A 21,103-nucleotide genomic window follows, 5' to 3' on the forward strand; every position below is an offset into this window, starting at 1 on the left:
TAAAAAAACTAAGATCATGGCCACTGGTCCCATCACCTCCTGGCAAATAGAAGGGGAAGATATGGAAGCAGTGACAGATTTTACTTTCTTGGGCTCCATGATCACTGCAGATGGTGACACAAAATTAAAAGATGCCTGCTTCTTGGGAGGAAAGCAATGACAAACCTAGACAGAGAATATCATGTGAGAGAGTTGGCGCCATTATCCATAACGACTTGGAAATGAGAAAGCTGGCAGCAAAGTGGATCCCCAAACTTTTGACAACCAAACAAAAGAGGAAACGTGCAAAGTCATCAGTGGCTGTTTTGGAACATTTTGCAAGAAATGAGTCAGATTTCCTGGGCAAACTGGTAACTGGTAATGAGACATGGATCTACTATTATGATCCTGAGACCAATCCAAGGAATGAAGACACAGTGGTTACCCCAGGCCAAAGAAGTTCCGAGTGCAAAGGTCAGTGCAGAAGCAAATGGCAACAGTTTTTTGGGATAAGAAGGGAGTTCTGCCTGTGGACTACCTCCAGCAGGGTTCAATGCAAAATATTACTGTGCTTTATTGATGAAGTTGAGGCAAATTCAAGGAAAAACTTTGAGAAAAGCTCTCTAAAGGTGTCATTCTGTTGCATGATACCTCGTCACACACTGCAGGTGAAATAATGGCAAATCTGACGTCCTTAGGCTGTCAAGTGATGCCCCATCCACCCTATTCTCCCGACCTGACTCCTTCTGACTATTATCTGTTCCCCAAACTCAAAAAATACCTAAAGGGACAATGATTTGAGAGTGTTCTTGAGGCAGCTAATGCTGCAAACGAGTGGTTACACCAGCAGTCGAAAGAATTTTATTTGCAGGGACTTAAGCTGCAGGACAGATGTCGCAAGTGCATTGACTCACCTCCCTTTATTACCATCTCCACACAAGAATTGGAGGTTACTGATGACAACACATTCCATATGCGTTTTCTCTGACGCATTTTTGGTATCACTTGGCAGGACAAAGTTCCAAATAGAGGAGTCCTAGAATGAGCTGGAATTTTTAGCATGTATACATTACTGAAACAGCAACGTCTACGTTCACTAGGGGATGTCGTGACAATGGCTGATGGTCAGATCCCAAAATATCTCCTGTATAGAAAATTAGTGCAGGGAAATCGCCACAGAGGGAGACCACAGCTGTGCTACAAAAATATCTGCAAGCGGGATCTGAAGGCCTTAGGAATGGACCTCAACAGATGGGAAACCTTGACACCCAAGCATTCAGCCTGGAGGCAGGCGGTGCAGCATGGCCTCTCCCATTTTGAAGAGACACTTGTCCAGCAGGCCGAGGCCAAGAGGCAGTCCCAAACCCAGCAAAATCAGGGAGCTGAACAGGGGACAGATAGTCTTCAGTGTGGAAGGGATTGTCACTCTCGAATTGACCTTCTCAGCCACACTAGATGCTGTTCCAAGTCCTCCATACAGATCACGTTACCATAGTCTCTCAAGACTGAAGGATGCCTAATCTAAATCTAATATAAGACTGGATTAGACTAAGAGGTGGTGGTTGCTGAACTTCCAACTGCAAGTATTTGGCCATTCTGAAGATTAAGTCGGAGTATTACTTAAACTTCTAAGGAGGGGAGACAGGGTACACTAGGGTAGTAGGTCCTTATCATGCTTACTGCCATTGATAGAGGCAAAGATGGAACAGTAAGTCTATGTTTGCCTTTGAAGCCCATTTTCATTGTTTCCTTTGTGTGAGGACATAATGTCTTGGAATGGATGGATGGCTCTGTGGTGTTTTAGATTTACCCAATTGCAACTTCAAATGTTGTCTGTGGAGCTTTCAGTTCCAATCTGTCCCTGCTGTCGGTGTTCTTGAAATTGAGAAAACTCTTGGCTTACAGCTTGAAACCAGTGTAGGTTTGTGGCTCAGAAGCAGTGTTGGTCATTGTAAACTTGAGGCTGAGGAGATGGAAGTAACATCTGATCCTGAGGAACTGGAATCAGAGATCTGAAAACCTATGGCTCCAGTTATTTGGAGAAGACCTGCTGCAATTAGCGGGCACCGAAACCCTTGAAACTGGCCTGGAGTGAGAGCAAGGGCAGTCAGTATCGTGGTGGAAATGATGGACTTCCTTAGGTCCACATGATTCCAGAGGCAGAGGCTGATGTTTGCACTTCAATTTGGATGATGAAGCCAGAGTCCAATGTTTATATTTTATAACAGTAATAATTTAAAAAAGGATCATCTTAGAATTGCAGAGCTGAAAGGTAACCTGTGCATCAAGTCCAAACCCTGTTAAGGAAGCACAATGAGGAAGTGAACTCCTATACTCTGGCTCTGCAGCCAGATACTTAAACCACTAAGCTATTCAGCAATTTTGGCTTGGGAGACCTTGAAACTCAGCAAAAAGAAGGGCAATCACCATAAGATGACTAAGAAAGTATCCTCAACTCTGGAGATCTTGAAACTGATGCCCTATAAGACCACTTTGATCTTGGTGGTGTGCAACTTGGCTTGGATTACCTTGATTCAAAGTTCAATGGCCATGAGGCCAATAGCTGAAAGAAGTTGGAATCAGTGAGTAGACAGTCAAGCCACAGAGTAAGAAATATACATTTATCCCTTGCAAGTCCTGATAATTGTAAAAGGGTTGAAATAGTTGTATCCTGTACAGCAGTGGTCCCCAACCTTTTTCGGAGCATGGACTGGTTGGGGGGTGGGGGCACCCCCGCACTCACGGGTGGGCGTGTCACGCTTGCAGAGGGGTATGTTGATCTCGTACGCATGCGCGCAAGGGTGATATGCCCCTCGCACTCATGCGTGACATGCCCACCTCGGGCGAGCCCAGCCTTGAGCAGGGGAGGTGGCTTTGCCATGGCGGCCCACTCAAACCTGGAGGACCTCAAGCTGACGGGTGGAGTGCCTGAGCCAGGCCTTCCGGGATGAGGGCTTCCGTGCCCTCTTCGCTGAGTACACCGTCAAACTGGTGGTCCTGGAGCGCCAGCGGGGCACCAGGGCCCACTTCCTCCTCCCGGCTCCTGGCTGGGCGGGTGGCCAGCCCGTTGCAGGAGTCACCGTAGAGGTTCGGCCGGCGTTCTGGCTTGGTTGCTTATCCTCCCCTGACCCGGGGTTGCCAGGGAGATGGCAGCTGCATCTTCCTCTTCACGTCGGCAGCAGCAGCTCCACCACCTGCTGGCGCTGCCTCTGGCTGAAGTCCCCTCGCCAGCAGGCCTCCCCGTCTCCTCCCCTCCTCATGTGCAGAAGCCGGGTTGATCCTGGTCCCTCCACCCCCTTGGGGTTGCGCTGCGGTTGCTCAAGGGCTCCAATGGGGCAGCCCAGGAAGAAAAAGGGGGGAGGGGAGGGGAGGCAGGCAAAGCTGCAGCAGGGTGGGGTGTGTGGAGAAGGTTGGAAGAAAAGAGCTGCTCCATGTTTTCCTAAGCGCCTTGCATATCATTTGTTATGCTGGCAGGGATGATGGGAACTGGAATTCATCATCATCTGGAAGACTACAAGTTCCCAACCTTGATCTAGTTCAGTACCTATTCTGCTCTACTGTCAAAGAAATATCTATTGGCCTTCAACCAAAATCTGTTTTCCTACATTTTCTAGCCCCTGTTTAATAACACTAAAGAATTTATTTCATTTTAACAATCTTTCATTAATCACTTACGATTCAGAGCCACAATTCCAGAAGCTGTAAGCCATGAAATTTCATTTGGATGATTCACTAAATAGAAAGCTTGTAGACTGTAAAGAAACGGAACCCACACCAAATCTCCAAATGCTAACATAAATCCAAACCCATCATGAGTGATGTCCATAGATGTCAAAATAGCTTCCTGAAAAGTTAAAGAATAGTTATTAAATTAGATTTGAACTGTAACTTTAAAAATGTCTAGAATATTTTGTTTTTATTTATCAGTGTTTTGGATATGCTAAAGACACACCAGGCTATATGTAAGAACCAATCTTTTACACAGAAGTTATACCTGTTCTCTTTTGTATATGTACCAAACTGTATTGTCAATTTGGAGGGACCAGGACTCAATTTCCATAGATAACTTCTGTTGTTCGAAAACTACTTTGGGATATGAGACATTTGCTAGAATTCCTATTACTTATGGTTGCAAACATTAATTCAATCAGCATCAATCTCAAGGGAATGAAGGCATTTGCTGTTGCCTACTAATTAATTTTTAATTAAAAATTTATTGAAAAATCACTGTGTTGTCCAAAATACACAGAATGCAATTTTCTGCTGAATATGCTACAAATTGAGTTCCAGAGATACATAGCCAAAGTGACTAACCACAGCTGAAAGAACTAACCACAAAACAGGGCAGTCCATTTCCTCATTCCATGCATTTCTGAAGCCTTGCATCTCATACTTACTGGCAGAAATCCTGTTCTGCAGTTTTGCCTAACTTTTGGAAGTGAACTGCTGTAAGTTAAGAAATTTCCATAGACACTGCCCATTGTACAATGAGTTGCACAACTTGGCAAACAAAAGATAATGTCTGTAGAGATTTCTTAACTGTTAATTTATTCACTTCCAAAAACTACACCTTTTGCATAGCAGGATTTCAGCCTGTACATACTTATTTACGAACACTATTTATAAACAAAAACCTGTTCTCTTTTTTTATGTTAATCTTACTACTTAATATGCTTTTCAAAAAGCACAGGAGGTGTCAAGGCACTCAGGCTGCACTGCCATACTCAGATTATCAATAAACACTGTAAATGTGGATCACTACTCAGTGGGGGCAGTCTAAGCCTCAGTCTAAAAAAAAAGGGACAGAAAATCATTCTGATGATCAATCAATGGATCCAAACTAAATGTCCTCTTATCAGTACATACCTTTCAAAAAAGATTTTGTTAATTGCCACATAAGGTTCTTAACACAGAACAATGCATGAAATTGAGAGCTGTGACATTATATGCCAAAGTTCTCTAACTGCAAAAAATCTGTGGGCACTAAAACTTGCTCTGACATACTTAGATCCCATCACTGTCTACTTAGAAAGGGGGATAACACAGAAGGATCTCAAAACATCTCAAGTTAAAGAAAGGAACTCACAAAAGAAACACATCAATGAAGAAACTAAATATAAACTAAAATAAAAGATAATCAAATGCTCATGTCTACATGCAATAAATATTTGTGCCATCTTCCTTTAACAGTGATTTGCTTGGCACTAATGGGGAGTGGTACATAAATTGAAAGAACAAATGAACAAACTATATATAGATAGATAAATGTGCTATCAGGTCCTCAATCCACTAACAAGTAGGCATTTATTTTTCCAACGTTGCACTATGAGTCATGATTAACTGCCATCATAAAGGGTCAGCATTTCAAATCCTGTTGGCCAATGGTTATATTACAAGCTTCCTGAAAAATCATACTAGGGTTTATTTTCAGGTCAGGTCTTATTTTCGGGGAAACATGGTATTATTTAAAAGAATATATACACCTACAAAGTTGAAAGATTGCTCTAAATAATTATTAGGGGTAGAAATCTCCTTCCCTAAAGAAGTTCCTTCCTTTTTTGTTCTTATTTCTAGTTTTTTCTTTATAGGATATAAGCATAATAAAAATTAATTTTATTTATTTTTGTTGGAACACAGAAGTGTATATCAAAAAAGAGGAGAGGGGTATTGTTATTTTTTAAAAAACGGGAGAATACACCTTGCTTTAGATGAGAATTATGCCCTCTGAAGCATGAGATATCCCATTTGGACTACAAATTCCAGAATTCTTCATTCTGAGAAGCTCATGTGACAGATACCTACAGGTTCATCTAGAAAAAAAGGCTTATACTAGAAGGCTTCATGATCTAGCTCTACTTAGCTTCCTGATTGAAAAGAAAGCTCCTATATAAAGTTCCCAACAAGCACTGTGGTAGCTTCCTTTTTGAACAAGAAACTAGGTGAAGCTCCCATATGAGCCACATCTCTGTGTCTGCATGTTATCTGTCTGCCAGATAGGACTCCTAAGCTGGTGAATTCTGGAATTTCTGCTCCAAAAACAAAAATAAAACCAATGGTGTGGCAATCTGCTTTCAGTACTTTGTAAAGCAGATGGAGGCAAAGGGAAGCTCTTAGAACAGTCCTGGGAGCCACCTTTGCTTTAAGATATAAGTCATTAATAAACTCCCCAAAAACCACAAATCCTGAATAGACACTTTTTTTTTAGATCGAGGACAGTATTTTTCACCAAGGAGTTTTTCAATCTGTCTGTGAGCAACTTATTTTAGTAAAATTGAAAATCTCTCCCACCAGTTGAACAAAGGGGGGCAGAGTTTACACAACCATTCATTAGTCTGAATGATGGACTGGCCCATGATGATTTTCAAGACGAATTAGCCAGTGTTAAGTTAATCTTCCTACCTCCCTCTCTCCCCCCCCTTTCAGCTTAACAAGGGACTCATCCTCCCCCACCCCCACAAAAACAAACTAGACACACATACAGTGGTGCCTCGGAAGACAAATGCCTTGCAAGACAAAAAAGTCACAAGATAAATGGTTTTGGCAATGGGGTTGATGACTCGCAAGACAAATGTTCCTATGGCCCTGCTTCATAAGACTAATGTTTTCTATTTTTTCCCTGCCTCATGTTTGCTGATTTTTAAATGTTTTTCTATGATATTTAAAAATGTTTTTTGATTGAAATTTTTGAAATCATCTGCACAATATGTATGGCTTTAAAGAGCACTTAATAAACCCTTTGCAAACCAAATCTGACTTTGTTCTGACTTTTTTTGACCATAGGAACTCATTAATTAGATTTCAATGCATTCCTATGGGAAAATGCGTTTCGCAAGATTAATTTTTCGCAAGGCAACATTAACCACGGAACAAATTTAATTCGTACTGTGAGGCACCACTGTAATCACAATAAATCAGTGTTTGGAAACATTCCAAATGGCAAATGTGCAAACAAATAAATCACTCTATGCTACTTTTTCAACAATTAGAATATTGTATTAAAAATATTATGAAATACTGTATGTATTACCTCATTCCACAGAGCATCAACTACATAAAGGAGCTGAAAACTGTTAACCAGGATCATTGACAAAGATGGCATGTTCAGATGTTGTACTTTCATCTCAGTCAAAAGCATTGCCAGGTTGATAACAGCCTTTAAAAAAAATAGATTTGATATTAATGTATATTTTTATTCTTTATTCTTATTATTTTATAGTGATACACAAAGATATATGAATGCCATACAATCATAATTTTAAATTATTCATTTATTTAATTCTACTCTACTCTATTTTGTCATAAAACAAAATTCAGGGTACATAATATTAAAATGGAGAAACAAAAAATGGAGAAATACAGTCGTATTTGCTGATTCACGAATGCTTTAATAAAGAAGGTCTAAGACAGGTACCACAACACTAATAAAGTTGGCACCAAACACAGACTTTGGCTATTTCTGAGTAAAGGTAAGATTTTTGCCTTGTGTCATTACTCCTCCCCATACGTTCATTACCAGTGGGATTAAGACAAGCCTCGACTCTAGTTCTAAGTGCATGGACAGGCTGATATAAAAAGGTATTTTCCTTTAGACACACAGAGTCCAGTTCACTTAAGGCTCTGAAAGTCAACACTAGCATCATGAATCTGGCTCAGAAACAAGTAGGCAACCAATGCAATTCTTTCAGAATGGGTATTAAATTATCTCTCACAAGACAATCTGTACCCTTGCAGCCATATTTGCATCCATTTCAATTTCAGATAATTTTCAAAGACAGTCCCACATAAAGTGTATTACAATCATTCAAATTAGATTATGTGATCACAGCATGGATCACAACAGCTCAACTATCTCTGTCCAGGAAGAGCTACAACTACCGTATTTTTCGCACCATAAGACGCACTTTCCCCCCACAAAACAGAGGGGTGGAAAGTCTGTGCGTCTTATGGAGCGAAGAAAACAGATTATATTTTCCTGTTTTCTTCTCCTAAAAATTGGTACGTCTTATGGAAAGGTGCGTCTTATGGAGCGAAAAATACAGTAGTTTACAAGTAACAGCCTTCCAGACCACTGAAAATATCTGTAGCTGCAACAGCTAAATTCAAGCTACAACCTGCCTCCAGACTACGCCACCAATCTTTCAGAGCAAATGCAACCAATCCAGAACATGCCATCTACTGAAGAAATAGACGTGAGAACCTCTCACACTGAAGCTGAAATCCTTTTGCTTGCCATAGCAAAATACACTAGACTAGGCTGACTGAATCAGTGAGGATTTGGTCAGTCAACACTCCATATATTCCACTGATTCAAATGTGCCTCCTCTAGTTGGTAAGCAAGAGGATTTCAGCCAAAGAACCCCTGTATTCTCTTTATTTATTTATTTATTTATTTATTTATTTATTTATTTATTTATTTATTTATTTATTTACTTACTTACTTACTTACTTACTTACTTACTTACTTACTTACTTACTTACTTACTTACTTACTTACTTACATTTAATTTATACCCGCCCATCTAGACCAAAGTCTACTCTGGGCATCTGTAGGAACAGCATATCCACAAGATAAATATCGTTTTACTTATCTATGGTTGGATTTAAAAATTATGTAATTATAGATCTGGCCACTGGAACTAGAGACAATGCATAGCATTTGCTTTTATCTACTGTTTTCAGCATCTGTGGGGTGGGGGCTTAGAACCAATCCCCGCAGATACTGTGGTCGTACAGCAGTATCTGTGAGGACTGGTTCTGAGGATGATCAGGGCGCTGGAAGCCAAGCTTTATGAGGAAAGACTGAGATAATTGGGCACGTTTAGCCTTGAGAAAAGAAGACTGAGGGAAGATATGATTGCACTTTTCAAATACAGTGGTGCCTCACACAACGATGTTAATTGGTTCAAAAAAAATCAACGTTGTGAAACATCGTTTTGTGAAACACCATTTCCCATAGGAATGCATTGAAAACCGGTTAATCCGTTCCAATTGGAACGGATTGCCATCGCTGAGTGAAAATCCCCATAGGAAACATCGCTGTGTGAAACAATGTTTCCTCCATTGGAATGTATTGAAGCCGACTCAATACATTTCAATGGTTTTGCGAAGTCCTTTTTCGCTCCTGTAAAAGTGTCTTACAATGTTTGGAAGCCATTTTAAATGGTTGCAATGGTTAGCCCACCTCCTGAAACCTATGCAAACTGATTTTGGTGTTGTTCTGACACTTCATTAATTTATGGTAATTTTTTGTTTCCCCCCCCCCTCATAGAACTCCATCATTTCAATGAGGGGGAAAAATAAAAAATTACCATAAATTAACGAAGTGTCAGAACAACACCAAAATCAGTTTGCATAGGTTTCAGGAGGTGGGCTAACCATTGCAACCATTTAAAACGGCTTCCAAACATTGTAAGACACTTTTACAGGAACGGAAAAGAGACATCGTTGTGTGAAAATCCCCCATAGGAAACATCGCTGTGTGAGGCGGCAAATTTAACAGAAAAAGGCATCGTTGTGTGAATTAATCGTTGTGTGAGGTACCCATTGTGCGAGGCACCACTGTACTCGAAAGGCTGCCATACAGAGGAGGGGCAGGATCTCTTCTCAATTATCCCTGAATCCAGGCCACACAACAATGGGCTCAAGTTACAGAAAGCCAGACTTGGTTGAATATCAAAAAAAACCTCGTAACTGTTAGAGCAATACAGCAATGGAACCAATTACCTCAAGAGGTGGTGAGTGCTCCAACACTGGAAGCATTCAAGAGCAATTTAGACAACCACTAAGCAGGGGGCTGGATCCAATGGCCCTTTCAAACATCATGATTCTATGATTAAGTCTAAGCTCACTGGCCCTCATCCAACTGGCTCAAGCACCTGCATAAGTTTGTCTGACTCAGGATAACAAGCAGAAACAGAGTGGGATGTCAAATGAGCCTTCCATATGAGCCTACCCGGCAGTTAAGATCTAGCCAGGGGGCCCTTTTGAAAGAGCCGTCCCCTAAGGAGATTGGAGGGGTGGCTTGTAGACAAAGGGCCTTTTCGGCAGCTGCCCCCAGACTATGGAATGCCCTCCCGACTGAGATTCGTCTGGCGCCGACACTGATGACATTTCGGCGCCAGGTCAAAACCTTCCTGTTCCAGAAGGCTTTTAACTGAAATAATATTAGCTGTGGGTCTGATGGCAATTTTATATATATTTTAATTGTATTTTAATTGTACATATCTTTATTGTATTTTAAATGCTGCAAGCCGCCCAGAGACCTTTGGGTAGTGTGGGCGGCATATAAATTAAATAAATAAAATAATAAATAAATAAATAAATACCTCATTCAAAACCCAAGATTCTTACCCAGCAGCTTCATGCACATTCACAAAGAAAATGGAGGACAGAATAGAACTCTATAGCAAAACAACTGCCACATGGGTCAAGTAGTACTTTCTGGAAACAATAGTTCAGGAATTAACTGAGTCAGTGTTTCATCACATTCCTGACCTGCAACTCACAGAGTTGGTCCAGTCAGATACTATGGTAGGATTACAAAAAGGCCCCAAGAATTTTAAGGGAAATGAATAGGAAGCTACTTTCCTTGCCTGTTGATGATATACACAAGGACTACTAATAAGCCAAACTTGAAGTCAGATTTAACTGAGTCAAGATAATCCTCCTAGAGCTACTCGGCCATCACCTTCTTGAGAACCTTAGACTCCAGGATCCAACAACTTGTTTCAGAGTGGACATATCTCCTTTTTCAAGTCTGCAGAAAACACTTTATTTATTTATTTATTTATTTATTTATTTATTTATTTATTTATTTATTTATTTATTTATTTCATTTCATTTCATTTATACCCCGCCTATCTAGTCAATTGTGACCACTCTAGGCGGCTTACAACATCCTTTGAAAAGTCATTAACCGCTTCTTGGCCCCATTCAGCCAACCCCCACCATCTAAATGCCACAAGCCTTGTCTTGCTCCTCTGTCTAGCTGTCATAACTCTTGTCCATAGGATCAGGCTGCAACAACTGGAAGCAATACCAAAACAATCATGATCCAAAAGTAGTCTGAACATGTGGCTCTGTAACAGCTGTAACGACAGCAATGTCAAGTTCTGCACAACATGCATGACTTTGCCTTCAAAGTGCTCTGAAATTTCCCACAGCAGTCTTCCAAGAGCTTCCCTACCCCAACAGCCACATCAAACTCTTGATATCTGTTTTGTAATGTGCTGTCCAGTCATATTTGACTTACAGCAACCTAACAGGTTTTCAAGGGATACAGGATATTTAGGGAGCAGTCTTACCAGGGCCATGTCTCAGTGAGTTTCCATGACCAGGTGGTAATTTTCAAATCCAGATCTCCTGAGTTTGATTCATTCACTCTACACATCCCACACTATACAGGGTCTCATAATAACTGTTTTACCACCTGAACACAGTGCTAGACAGCCAACTGAGGAGGCAATTGTGCAAATCAAGTATACTTTCTTTGTTGTTGCTACTGTGGCAGGGTAGGCATAATAATTCCCACTGAGAATTACCATCACTTGTTTTCAAGCCATTAAAACCTGCTGCATCATCGATTCCTATCAAATCTCAAAAGGATAACAAGGCTTAGGAAAAACTATTAACAGCACTCTTGAAGTCTCCATTCCAAAGTAAAATCAGTGACTCAAATGATCACTAGCCATGTCAATTATCCCAGCTATTTAGGAATCCCAAAGCCTTTGAGAGTGGGTCATGTTAACCACTACATCACTTGTGCAAAGAGGAGTGATTATAGCAAGTCCAAAACTTCCAAGAAAATGGTCTGATTATGATTTTGTTGTTTAGTCATGTCCAGCTCTTCGTGACCCCATGGACCAGAGCATGCCAGGCCCTCCTGTCTTCCACTGCATCCTGGGGTTAGGTCAAATTCATGCTAATAGCTTCAATGACAGTGTCCAACCATCTCATCCTGTCATCCCCTTCTCCTCTTGCCCTCACACTTTCCCAACATCAGGGGCTTTTCCAGGGAGTCTTCTCTTCTCATGAGATGGTCAAAGTATTGGAGCCTCAGCTTCAGGATTTGTCCTTCCAGTGAGCACTCAGGGTTGATTTCCTTTAGAAATGATAGGTTTATGCTCTCTGCAGTCCAGAGGACTCTCAAGAACCTCCTCCAGCACCTCGATAGTGGTGTTTAAATTACCCTTCTCAGATGCACAATCCAGAACCTCTCCTTCCTAGTCATTAAAAAAGAACAGATCTAAGACATGATTTGCAGAGTCTGTTAGGCCACACTAATTCTTCTAAGACCATTCCAGTTCGAATACAGAAGTCCTCCAGCACTGATCCTCATGAACTTACTGACTAATCTTTTGTACTGCTACCAGGTTGAATAGGGCTGCTGCTGGCCAACTGGTCAGACAGTACATCAGGAGAAATGCTATTTTGTCTGTCAATTTCAATATTACAAAAAAATATCAGAAATACAAACACTGAATAATTTGTCTCAAAGAGGCCCTCCAAGTACCCAGACAGAGTTTCAATTATGTATTAGCAGGGCACCACTAACCTATTCTTTATTTCACCTTTGTATCCTACCATATCTGTATTTTAACTTTTAGAAGTTAAAAAAACCCTACAGAATTACTGTATTGTCGTTCAGTTGTGTCCGACTCTTCGTGACCCCATGGACCAGAGCACGCCAGGCCCTCCTATTTTCCACTGCCTCCCAAAGTTGTGTCAAATTCATGTTGGTTGCTTCACAGACACTGTCCAGCCATCTCATCCTCTGTCGTCCCCTTCTCCTCTTGCCGTCACACTTTCCTAACATCAAGGTCTTTTCCAAGGAGTCTTCTCTTCTCACGAGATGGCCAAAGTACTGGAGCCTCACGAGATGGCCAAGGTACTGGAATTACTGTATACCTAAGCTAATATCTGCAATTGTTCATAATGTATGATTCAGTGTCATGATGCCATTAATGTTTTCAGCACACAATTATTTCAATTCCTTTGTTATCACATATCATTTACTGCTTTATCTATAAAATTACAGCCACCAACAATGCATTTGTACTTTTACTTACCCAGCCAATTAGTCCGGGCCGTAATTCACAGAAATATTTTAGATCAAAATTTCCAATGCGAGGATTTAATTCACGTCCCATAAAGAAATCATAAATGATATTCCCTAGGGGGAAAAAATTATAAACTGGCTTGTAGTATTATTTGGTATTTCACTTTATTAAAAATCAATGATTCTATTTTAAACCAAATTATAAATAACATAATTAAACACAAGAATTTTCTTATTACAGTTTAACAGTAGTCTGTTACAGTTACTGAAACACAATCTGTCAGTTGCCTTCTGACACCATCATGGTGAGAATATGTCCATGTCACCATGAGGTGTTGTTACCAGTTTATTAGAGTTTAAGTAATTCCCTATAGTCTAATAAAACATGTGTTACAGAAGTGAGACATAACATTTTTAACTCTGTAGGCAGAGCATCCCAAAACAAACAAGGATTTAAGTAAAACTAAGATTTTACTTAAACTGTATATTCATACACAAAATAGTTACAAATTTATTTTTCATATTCCCGTATACTTCCAACCGTTACCAAGATGCATTTTCCCTCTTCCCACTGAGCTCATCTGATCCTCATAGTACAACAAAAGTGGGGAAAATTCTCCCTCTCAAGCTCTGCACTATAAGCTATTGTGAATGTGGTAAGATCAACAGTAGGAGGCTAGAATATCAGAAAGCCCAGACAAGCTTTCTAAGCTCCATGGGAACAGCAAAGCATTAGGGGGTAGTAGACTCTTTTTTCATGACTCCCTATAGATCAGTGGTTTCCAACCCTGGGTCTCCAGATGTTATTGGATTACAATTCCTGGGATTCTTAATAAGCAAGATAATGGTGAAGGCTTCTTAAGGAATGTCATAGTGTAGTGCAGTGGTTCTTAACGTGGGCGATAATGCCCCCCAGGGGGCGATTTCATTTTTCAAGGGGGCGGTAGAACAAAAAGGGGCAGCGTGGGGGCGCTGGAGCAGAAGGGGGCGGTAGGGGGGCGCTGGAGCAAGCCAAACCTGTGAAGATGGCTGCAGCCTTTTTACAGTGTGCATGAATATATATTTTCCTCCAATTTTAATTTAGTTTCAGACTTTTTGTCTTGAAATTTTTAGTTCCTGCATTTGTTTTTATGCCCTTTTTACATTTCTTTTTGCGTCTTAAAATTCACTTGCAACTAAATCATTAAATGTTACTTTTTGGGGGGCATTTCATTTTCTTGGAATTTAATTTTGTTTTCAGGGGTCATTGGATTTAAGTGTCTTAAATAAATAAACAATCAAACAAATAAATAAGATATCATCACCGTGGGGAGGGGGGCGATGATAACTTCCTCAATGGCTCAAGGGGGCGTTTCTTTCAAAAAGGTTAAGAACCACTGGTGTAGTGGTTGAACTGCAGTATTGCAGTTAAGATTGTGCCCACAATCTGAGTTCAATCCCCAGAGGCTCAGATAGTTAGCTGGCTCAAGGTTGACTCAGCCTTCTGAGATCTGTAAACTGACAGCTCACTGTGGCAGCAATGTGTAGCCTGCATAATTAAATCATAAACCACCCAGAGAGTGCTTTATGCACCTTGGGGCAGTACATAAGCAACACACTTTGTTTTAGCTGTTGAATGCTGGGAACTGTAGCTACAGATGATGATTCTCAAAAACAAAACAAAAAACTACCACTCCTCTAATGTTCTGCTTGTTCTCATTAAGTTTAGAAAGCTCCACTAAGACCATGTATTAATGGTCATCTACAGAGAAAGTCTTGGCAAGGAACAGGGGAGGATCCAGAATCTCCTCTGAGAACTTGGGATTTTTTTGGGGGGGGCTGAAACTGTAAGAATTCTAGCAGTAGAAATTAGTGCTGAAAAAAGTCCCCCAAATCCCATGTTTGATGAACCTGATTAATACTGATTAATTTATTATTACTGATTTTTATTAACCTGTATATAGCTAACTAGTTAGCTGGATAGATCAGTGGTTTAGATATTTCGTTCTGGAGCCAGAGGTTGGGTGTTTGATTCCCCACTGTGCCTCCTCTGCAAGTACAGGCAGTCTGTACAGCCTTGGACAAGCTGCACCAGAAGAAGGGAGTGGTAAACCACCTTTGAGTATTCTGTACCTGGAAAACTCTGAAAAGAGTCACCAAAAATCAGAACTGACTTAATGGCCATTACTATATAGCTAACTATTTCTTTTTGTGATACTGAATGTATCCTGTGTATACAGATTTGTCTTGGATTTACTGACAGTTTTGTAAAAATCATTTTTCCCGTAAGTATAATATATTTTGGTAATTTCTTATAAGTTGATTTTAGATATGAGGTGGCTGAACAATAAGTTACAGAACAGATACCACACAAAACAGTATAACAACTTGTGCAATGTTAGTTGTGCATGTGGAAATCTCCAACAGTATACTAGACATTGAAATAAGCACCAGATCATGTTTTTCTAGACTATATTTCACCATTTACCAATTACAGCAGTGATCTTCAAACAAGTAAAACAACTTTTCACCATAGTTAAATGAATCAAATGACTCCTGTTACTATTGCACTGAAAGTTGAAAAAGCGGAAGAGAAAGAAAATGAATGGTGGCAATGAAAGTGTTTTCTACAAAGAAAAATGCATTAATAAAGAAGACAAAAACTAAGCAGGAAATATTTCCACAACTGTTTGCTTACTTACCAGAATTTCCTCCAGTTGATAATTCCTTCTCAGAAGCATTCAAGGAACGGACATAGAGATAAATGCTTAGCAGCAAAGAAAAAACAGTAGCACAGACAGCAAACTGCTGAAAATGATCATATATATATTGAAGTTCCATTTCAAAATAGAGACAGATTCCTACAGCAGCAGCTGTGAGGATAAAAGCGTAGAACCCTTAAAGGGAGACAAAAACCACACAATTAAAATGAGGCAAATCAAAATTATGTAAACAAACAGAAACACTGAAAACCGTTCCCTGTGAAATCAGTATCTTAACTGTTTGTAATCCTAAGGACAACAGGATGTGTCAAAACTTAATTTTTATTAAAATATTGTTGCTTGGAAGCTAAACCTGTGAAGTTTTAGAACCAGTTTTTGCTTGGCTGAGATTGGTCAACTTTTTCTCAGTATCTTACTGGCCAAAATTTTGTTGCTTTGCATAGTAAACCAAGCTAGAGTAGATTCACTGAATCAATGGTACAGTGGTGCCTCGCTTAGCGATGTTAACCCGTTCCAGGAAAAACGTTCCTAAGTGATTTCATCGCTAAACGGAATAAAAAAGCCCACAGAAACACATTTAAACATGTTTAATGCATTCCTATGGGCTTAGAAACTGACCTTATGCGAAGATCCTCCATAGGGGCGGCCATTTTCGGTGCCTCTAACATGAGGCAAAACAGTGGGCGGCCATTTTGTTTTTCCAGCGGCCATTTTGGAACCGCCGATCAGCTGGCCGAAAATGGGGGCTTTGTGATGATTGCTTCCCCGCGATCATCGCAAAGTGATTTTTCCCCATAGGGGCCATCGCTAAGCGATTGCTCTGGCGATGGCCAAAACCCCATCGGCTAAGCGATTTCATTGCTCAACGGAGCAATCGCTAAGCGAGGCACCACTGTACTTTAGTGAGTCAATTCCTCTATAAGTTCCATGGATGCAAATGGGCCCACTCCAATTGCGCCTTATTTTGCTGAAATCACAGTTAGACTATGCCCATTTGAACTTTAAGAACTTGTCTCATCAAAGCCAAAATGATTCAACTGGTCTACTCTAGTGCAATTTACTTCGGGAAGCAATAAGATTTTGGCCAGTACATCTAAGGGCAAAGCAAAGATCATGCCAGAATAGCCTATATTTAAAGTTTTCTATTAGTCAGCATTTTTGCATAACATGGAAACTGAAGGCTGCAGTCATATACTCACTATCCGGGGGAATTCCACTGAATTCAATGCAACCAGGTTACAATGACCTCTTAAAATCCCTAATACAACTACAGCCAGTTAAACACATTTTAGTTAACAAACTGATTTGAGCTTTTGTGTTCTCAAATTGTTTTATGAACCAAAAGCACTTTAAACACTACAAAAATGCTTTCAAATCATACAAAAGATGCTTTGACAAGCTATCTATTCAGAAATCTGAATGGGTTTGTAGAATATTATCCTAAACAGTAAACAAGACATGAACAGTTAATACAACTTCCATTTGTTTTTTTAAAAAATTACTATTAACATTTTTGGTATTACAATTCAGACAAAATTACACTATTATAGATTTACATATATAAACTAGATTATAGATATAAACTAATACGCTCTGAAACACAGTGGCAGTACACCCAAATTTACTAAGTTTCCTATACTATATTCCAGGTTGACATCTTGCCTAATCATAGCTAAGGAAACTGAATTATGCTTTAATGTGATGCATGAACTGGCAAAACACTATTTTTTAAACAAGTTTTGTAGCAAACAAGGAAATCAGAAACTATGACTTTGCAACTGATGTGCAAAATTACAATTTGGTCTTCTGGATAAAACAAGAATATCTACTACAGCTGCACCTGTTATCACAACTAGCAGGACAGGACTGCTACATTTGTAGTCAAGACATGCAAAAGGAAACACAGCAAACATTAGCCTCTTCTGTCTCAGCTTCCTCCTCACAGAACTAGCCTGTGCCAAATCCTTTTCTCTAGCAAAGGAAGAATTTGTTGCAATTTCCATCTCACATTCTCACTTTTTGTATTTGCAAAGGCTTTCGCGGCCGGGATCTAATGGTTGTTGTGGGTTTTTTGAGCTCTTTGGCCTTGTTCTGAAGGTTGTTCTTCCTACCATTTCACCAGTCTCTGTGGCCGGCATCTTCAGAGGACAGCACCCAAGCAAACTAAACCAGAGCACAGAGTGCTGTCCTCTGAAGATGCCGGCCACAGAGACTGGCGAAACGGTAGGAAGAACAACCTTCAGAACACGGCCAAAAAGCCCAAAAAACCTACAACAACAATTCTCACTTTTTGTTTTTTTAAAAAAGAAAAATCTGTAATGGCACCCTCTGACTGTAATGATGTACATCACAGATGGAGAATTGTTTCTAGCCCAGAGCTCAATTGCAATCCATAAAATCTTTTGAGCACTGTATGCTATCAGTGAGTGTGGGTGTGAGGCTGTCGGTGAGAGCAAGGCCCCTCTCACGGGAGTGCCATCCCTCCCGCTCTCTGCCGACAAGGAGGTGCAAACACCACCCATTTCCTCTCCCAGGAAGATTAGACCACTTGAGTAAAGCCCGGGGATGGGGAGGATTGAGAGGAATGTCCATTGGAGAAGGCGAGCATATTTTTGTGGGAAAAGAACTACAGTCCTGGGCAAAAGTAGAGGCGGGGCTGGGGGCTATAAAGAGGGGGAAGGACAGCTTGCCTCATGGTTGGGAGTTGATATGGCTAGAGGACCCGTGGGGGGAGCGTGAGACGAAGGAGTGGAGGAAGACGTTGAGGGAGGGAAAAGAGAAGGTTGAGAGGGAAAGCAGAGGGAGATTGGAATGGCTGATGATGCAGCAGCAGCAGAGAGGTCCTTCGGAGACTTTGGCCAGAGAATGCCTCCTTCCGGGACCTGATCTAGACAGATGACCGGGACGAAGACACAGTACCTCTACTGGAGGGGGAGACTGGACAATTATTAAACCCAGACTTTACCCTGGACTGGACTGGCCGCTAGAATACCTAGGAGACTAATCCCCCTCCCTCCCTGCTGAGCTCTTTTCGTCGGTGACGGCAGCGGGGCTCTGGCAGTGGGAGATGCTTCTGCTGCCAGAGAAAGAAGAGGTCAGGGCTGCCAGGAACGGAGCTGGCGCTGCAAGGGTGGAAATGAGGCCCCACTTCCCTCGCTGAGAGATCTGTTCTTTCCAACTGGACCTCGCTCCCGCCCTTGCAGCGCCAGCTCCGTTGCTCATGGCGGCCCTGCCCGGGAGCCCTCGCCTCCTCCTTCTCCGGCAGCAGAAGCATTTCCCACTGCCAGAGCCCTGCTTCCCTCACCGATGGACAGTGTGCTGCCGCCCAGGCTGCGTCTTGGAGCTAAGGCGGGCGCGTCCCCCTCCCTCCCTGCTGAGCGCTTTCAATTGGTGAGGGAAGCAGGGCTCCGGTGACAGGGGATGCTTCCCCTGCCGGAGAAGAAGGAGGCGAGGGCTCCCGGGCAGGGCCGCCAGGAGCAATGGAGCTGCTGCTGCAAGGGCAGGAGCGAGGCTCCGATGGGAGGCCCCAGAATGCGAGCCCCACTCGGGGGCGGCAGCGGAGGGGAAGCCGCCCTCCTGGAACCTCTTCCATGGAGGAGGAGCAGCGCCCCATGCAGCCTGGCCCAGCCCACCTTTCCTGCCCGGGAAGAGGTGGCCACGGCTGGGCAGGAAGCAGCAGGATCGGCTGCTCGCCCTGGGTGGGGTGGTGCCGAGCACGGTGACTGGCCATTGGCGCTTCCCGGGCCGGCTGCCCGCAACAGCTTCCCTGCAGGAAAGGAGCACTGCTCTCTTGTGAGGTGCGCTGGGGGAACGGTAGCAGAAGTGGGACACGCCCACCCGTGAGTGTGGGGGTGCCCCACCTGTTAACCGGTCCGCGCACGGCACTTGCCCCCCCAATGGTCCCCAGACCGGAAAAGGTTGAGGACCACTGCTCTATAGAACACAAACTGAGTTCAGCAGTATTATTACTAGATATGTAGGTACAGAATTAGGGCTAAAAGTGGATTTCTGTTTGAAAGTGTGAAAAATGGTGCACAGGTGTCTCATTGATTAATAAATTTTGGAAATCAATGCCCCAGGTGTCTCTTTGTGGAAAACTAGATACGAGTGGTTTTAACAAAAGCTTATCTGTAATGGTCCTATGATCTGCCTCCCTTATAAGGAGGCTACTAGAAAAAAAGGTGCAAATAATGTTTGTGGACCTATTTATAAGCCTGGATTGGTAAAACATCTGTGTCTATTACTGTGCAAACAGAAGTAATTACCATCACTCATCACAATGGAGAATGCTAAACCGACAGACAACATAAGCATACAATGAAACAGACAAGCAACTCTAAACGATGGTTCACCCACAGACCAAAATGCAATAGCCATGCTTTTGTTTCTAAACTTATGATTAGCACAGCTTGGAATGATGACTGAATAGAGCCACATTATTTTCATGAGTCAAGCTGCAATGATTAAATTAAATGCCAAATTCATATGAAAAACTCAAATTAAAAGACCTTTACCATTTATCCTGTATTCCAATCTTGATCCATCCAAAAGGGGTGTCCCTTCCACTACCTAAAAAAACACACACAAACAAATCTTTCCACCTAGAATTCCAGTACATTATCTTGACTCAGTGATGTTGTGGAAAAGCAAAACATTATATTATGAAACAGAAAACTCAAATCATGTTACTGCTCTATACTTGTAGAACTGGTTTAGCTCAAATGAAAGCGATTCCTAAATACTGCAGTTTAAATACTGCTGAATACAGATTTTACTGTGGATTTTTCCAAACAATCACATCTCACCTGCAAATAAATGGGGACAATCTGGGGAAATAAATGCAGGAGTTATACAAACCCACTTTACTATCAATCACAAAAGGAAAAAAATGTGCTATTTGGATTAGCATTGCATTTGCTTAACTACAAAAGATCTATCCTGACGATATATAGCAAAAGAAGTTGGATCTACAGTGCTATTCTGCTGCTAGGAGCACATCTGAATGGAGACATGACATGCCCTTTCTCATATTAGCAGAAATGGGCAAGAAAGGTGATCCTTACTGTTTCCTCATTGACTTTTCCAGTCCCCAAGACCTTCTGCATCACTCTAGAGCAGTGGTTCTTGGACTAAAACTCCCAGAAGCCTTGACAGCTAGCTGAGCTGGCCAGGATTTCTCAGAATTGCAGTCCAAGAACATCCAGGGATCCAAGGCTGGGTTTATGAAAAACTCAAAAACAAATTTTCAGGAACCATATGTGACAGGTTCACCGGAATCAGAATTATTGCCTCTTTGCTCTTTAAGCTCATAGGAAACATCTGCTGGATCAAAAGGCTCCCACTGACAGAAACAAGATCCAGCAAA

At 41.5% G+C, this 21,103-nt stretch overlaps 1 protein-coding gene across 1 annotated transcript in view; it reads right to left on the reverse strand.

Annotated features, from left to right (window-relative positions):
• The window catches only part of LBR (lamin B receptor), a 46,857-nt gene that overhangs the window by 5,445 nt on the left and 20,309 nt on the right, over nt 1–21,103 (reverse strand). Inside the window, exons 7-11 of the mRNA XM_020786637.3 lie at nt 20,253–20,307; nt 15,718–15,912; nt 13,047–13,150; nt 7,007–7,132; nt 3,655–3,823 (exon numbers count right to left, since the gene is read on the reverse strand). Of these exons, the coding sequence (XP_020642296.1) occupies nt 3,655–3,823; nt 7,007–7,132; nt 13,047–13,150; nt 15,718–15,912; nt 20,253–20,307 (649 nt within the window). The remainder of the gene's footprint in view (nt 1–3,654; nt 3,824–7,006; nt 7,133–13,046; nt 13,151–15,717; nt 15,913–20,252; nt 20,308–21,103) is intronic.

This window comes from Pogona vitticeps, chromosome 1 (assembly GCF_051106095.1).
Source record: "Pogona vitticeps strain Pit_001003342236 chromosome 1, PviZW2.1, whole genome shotgun sequence".
NCBI classification, from domain to species: Eukaryota; Metazoa; Chordata; class Lepidosauria; order Squamata; family Agamidae; genus Pogona; species Pogona vitticeps.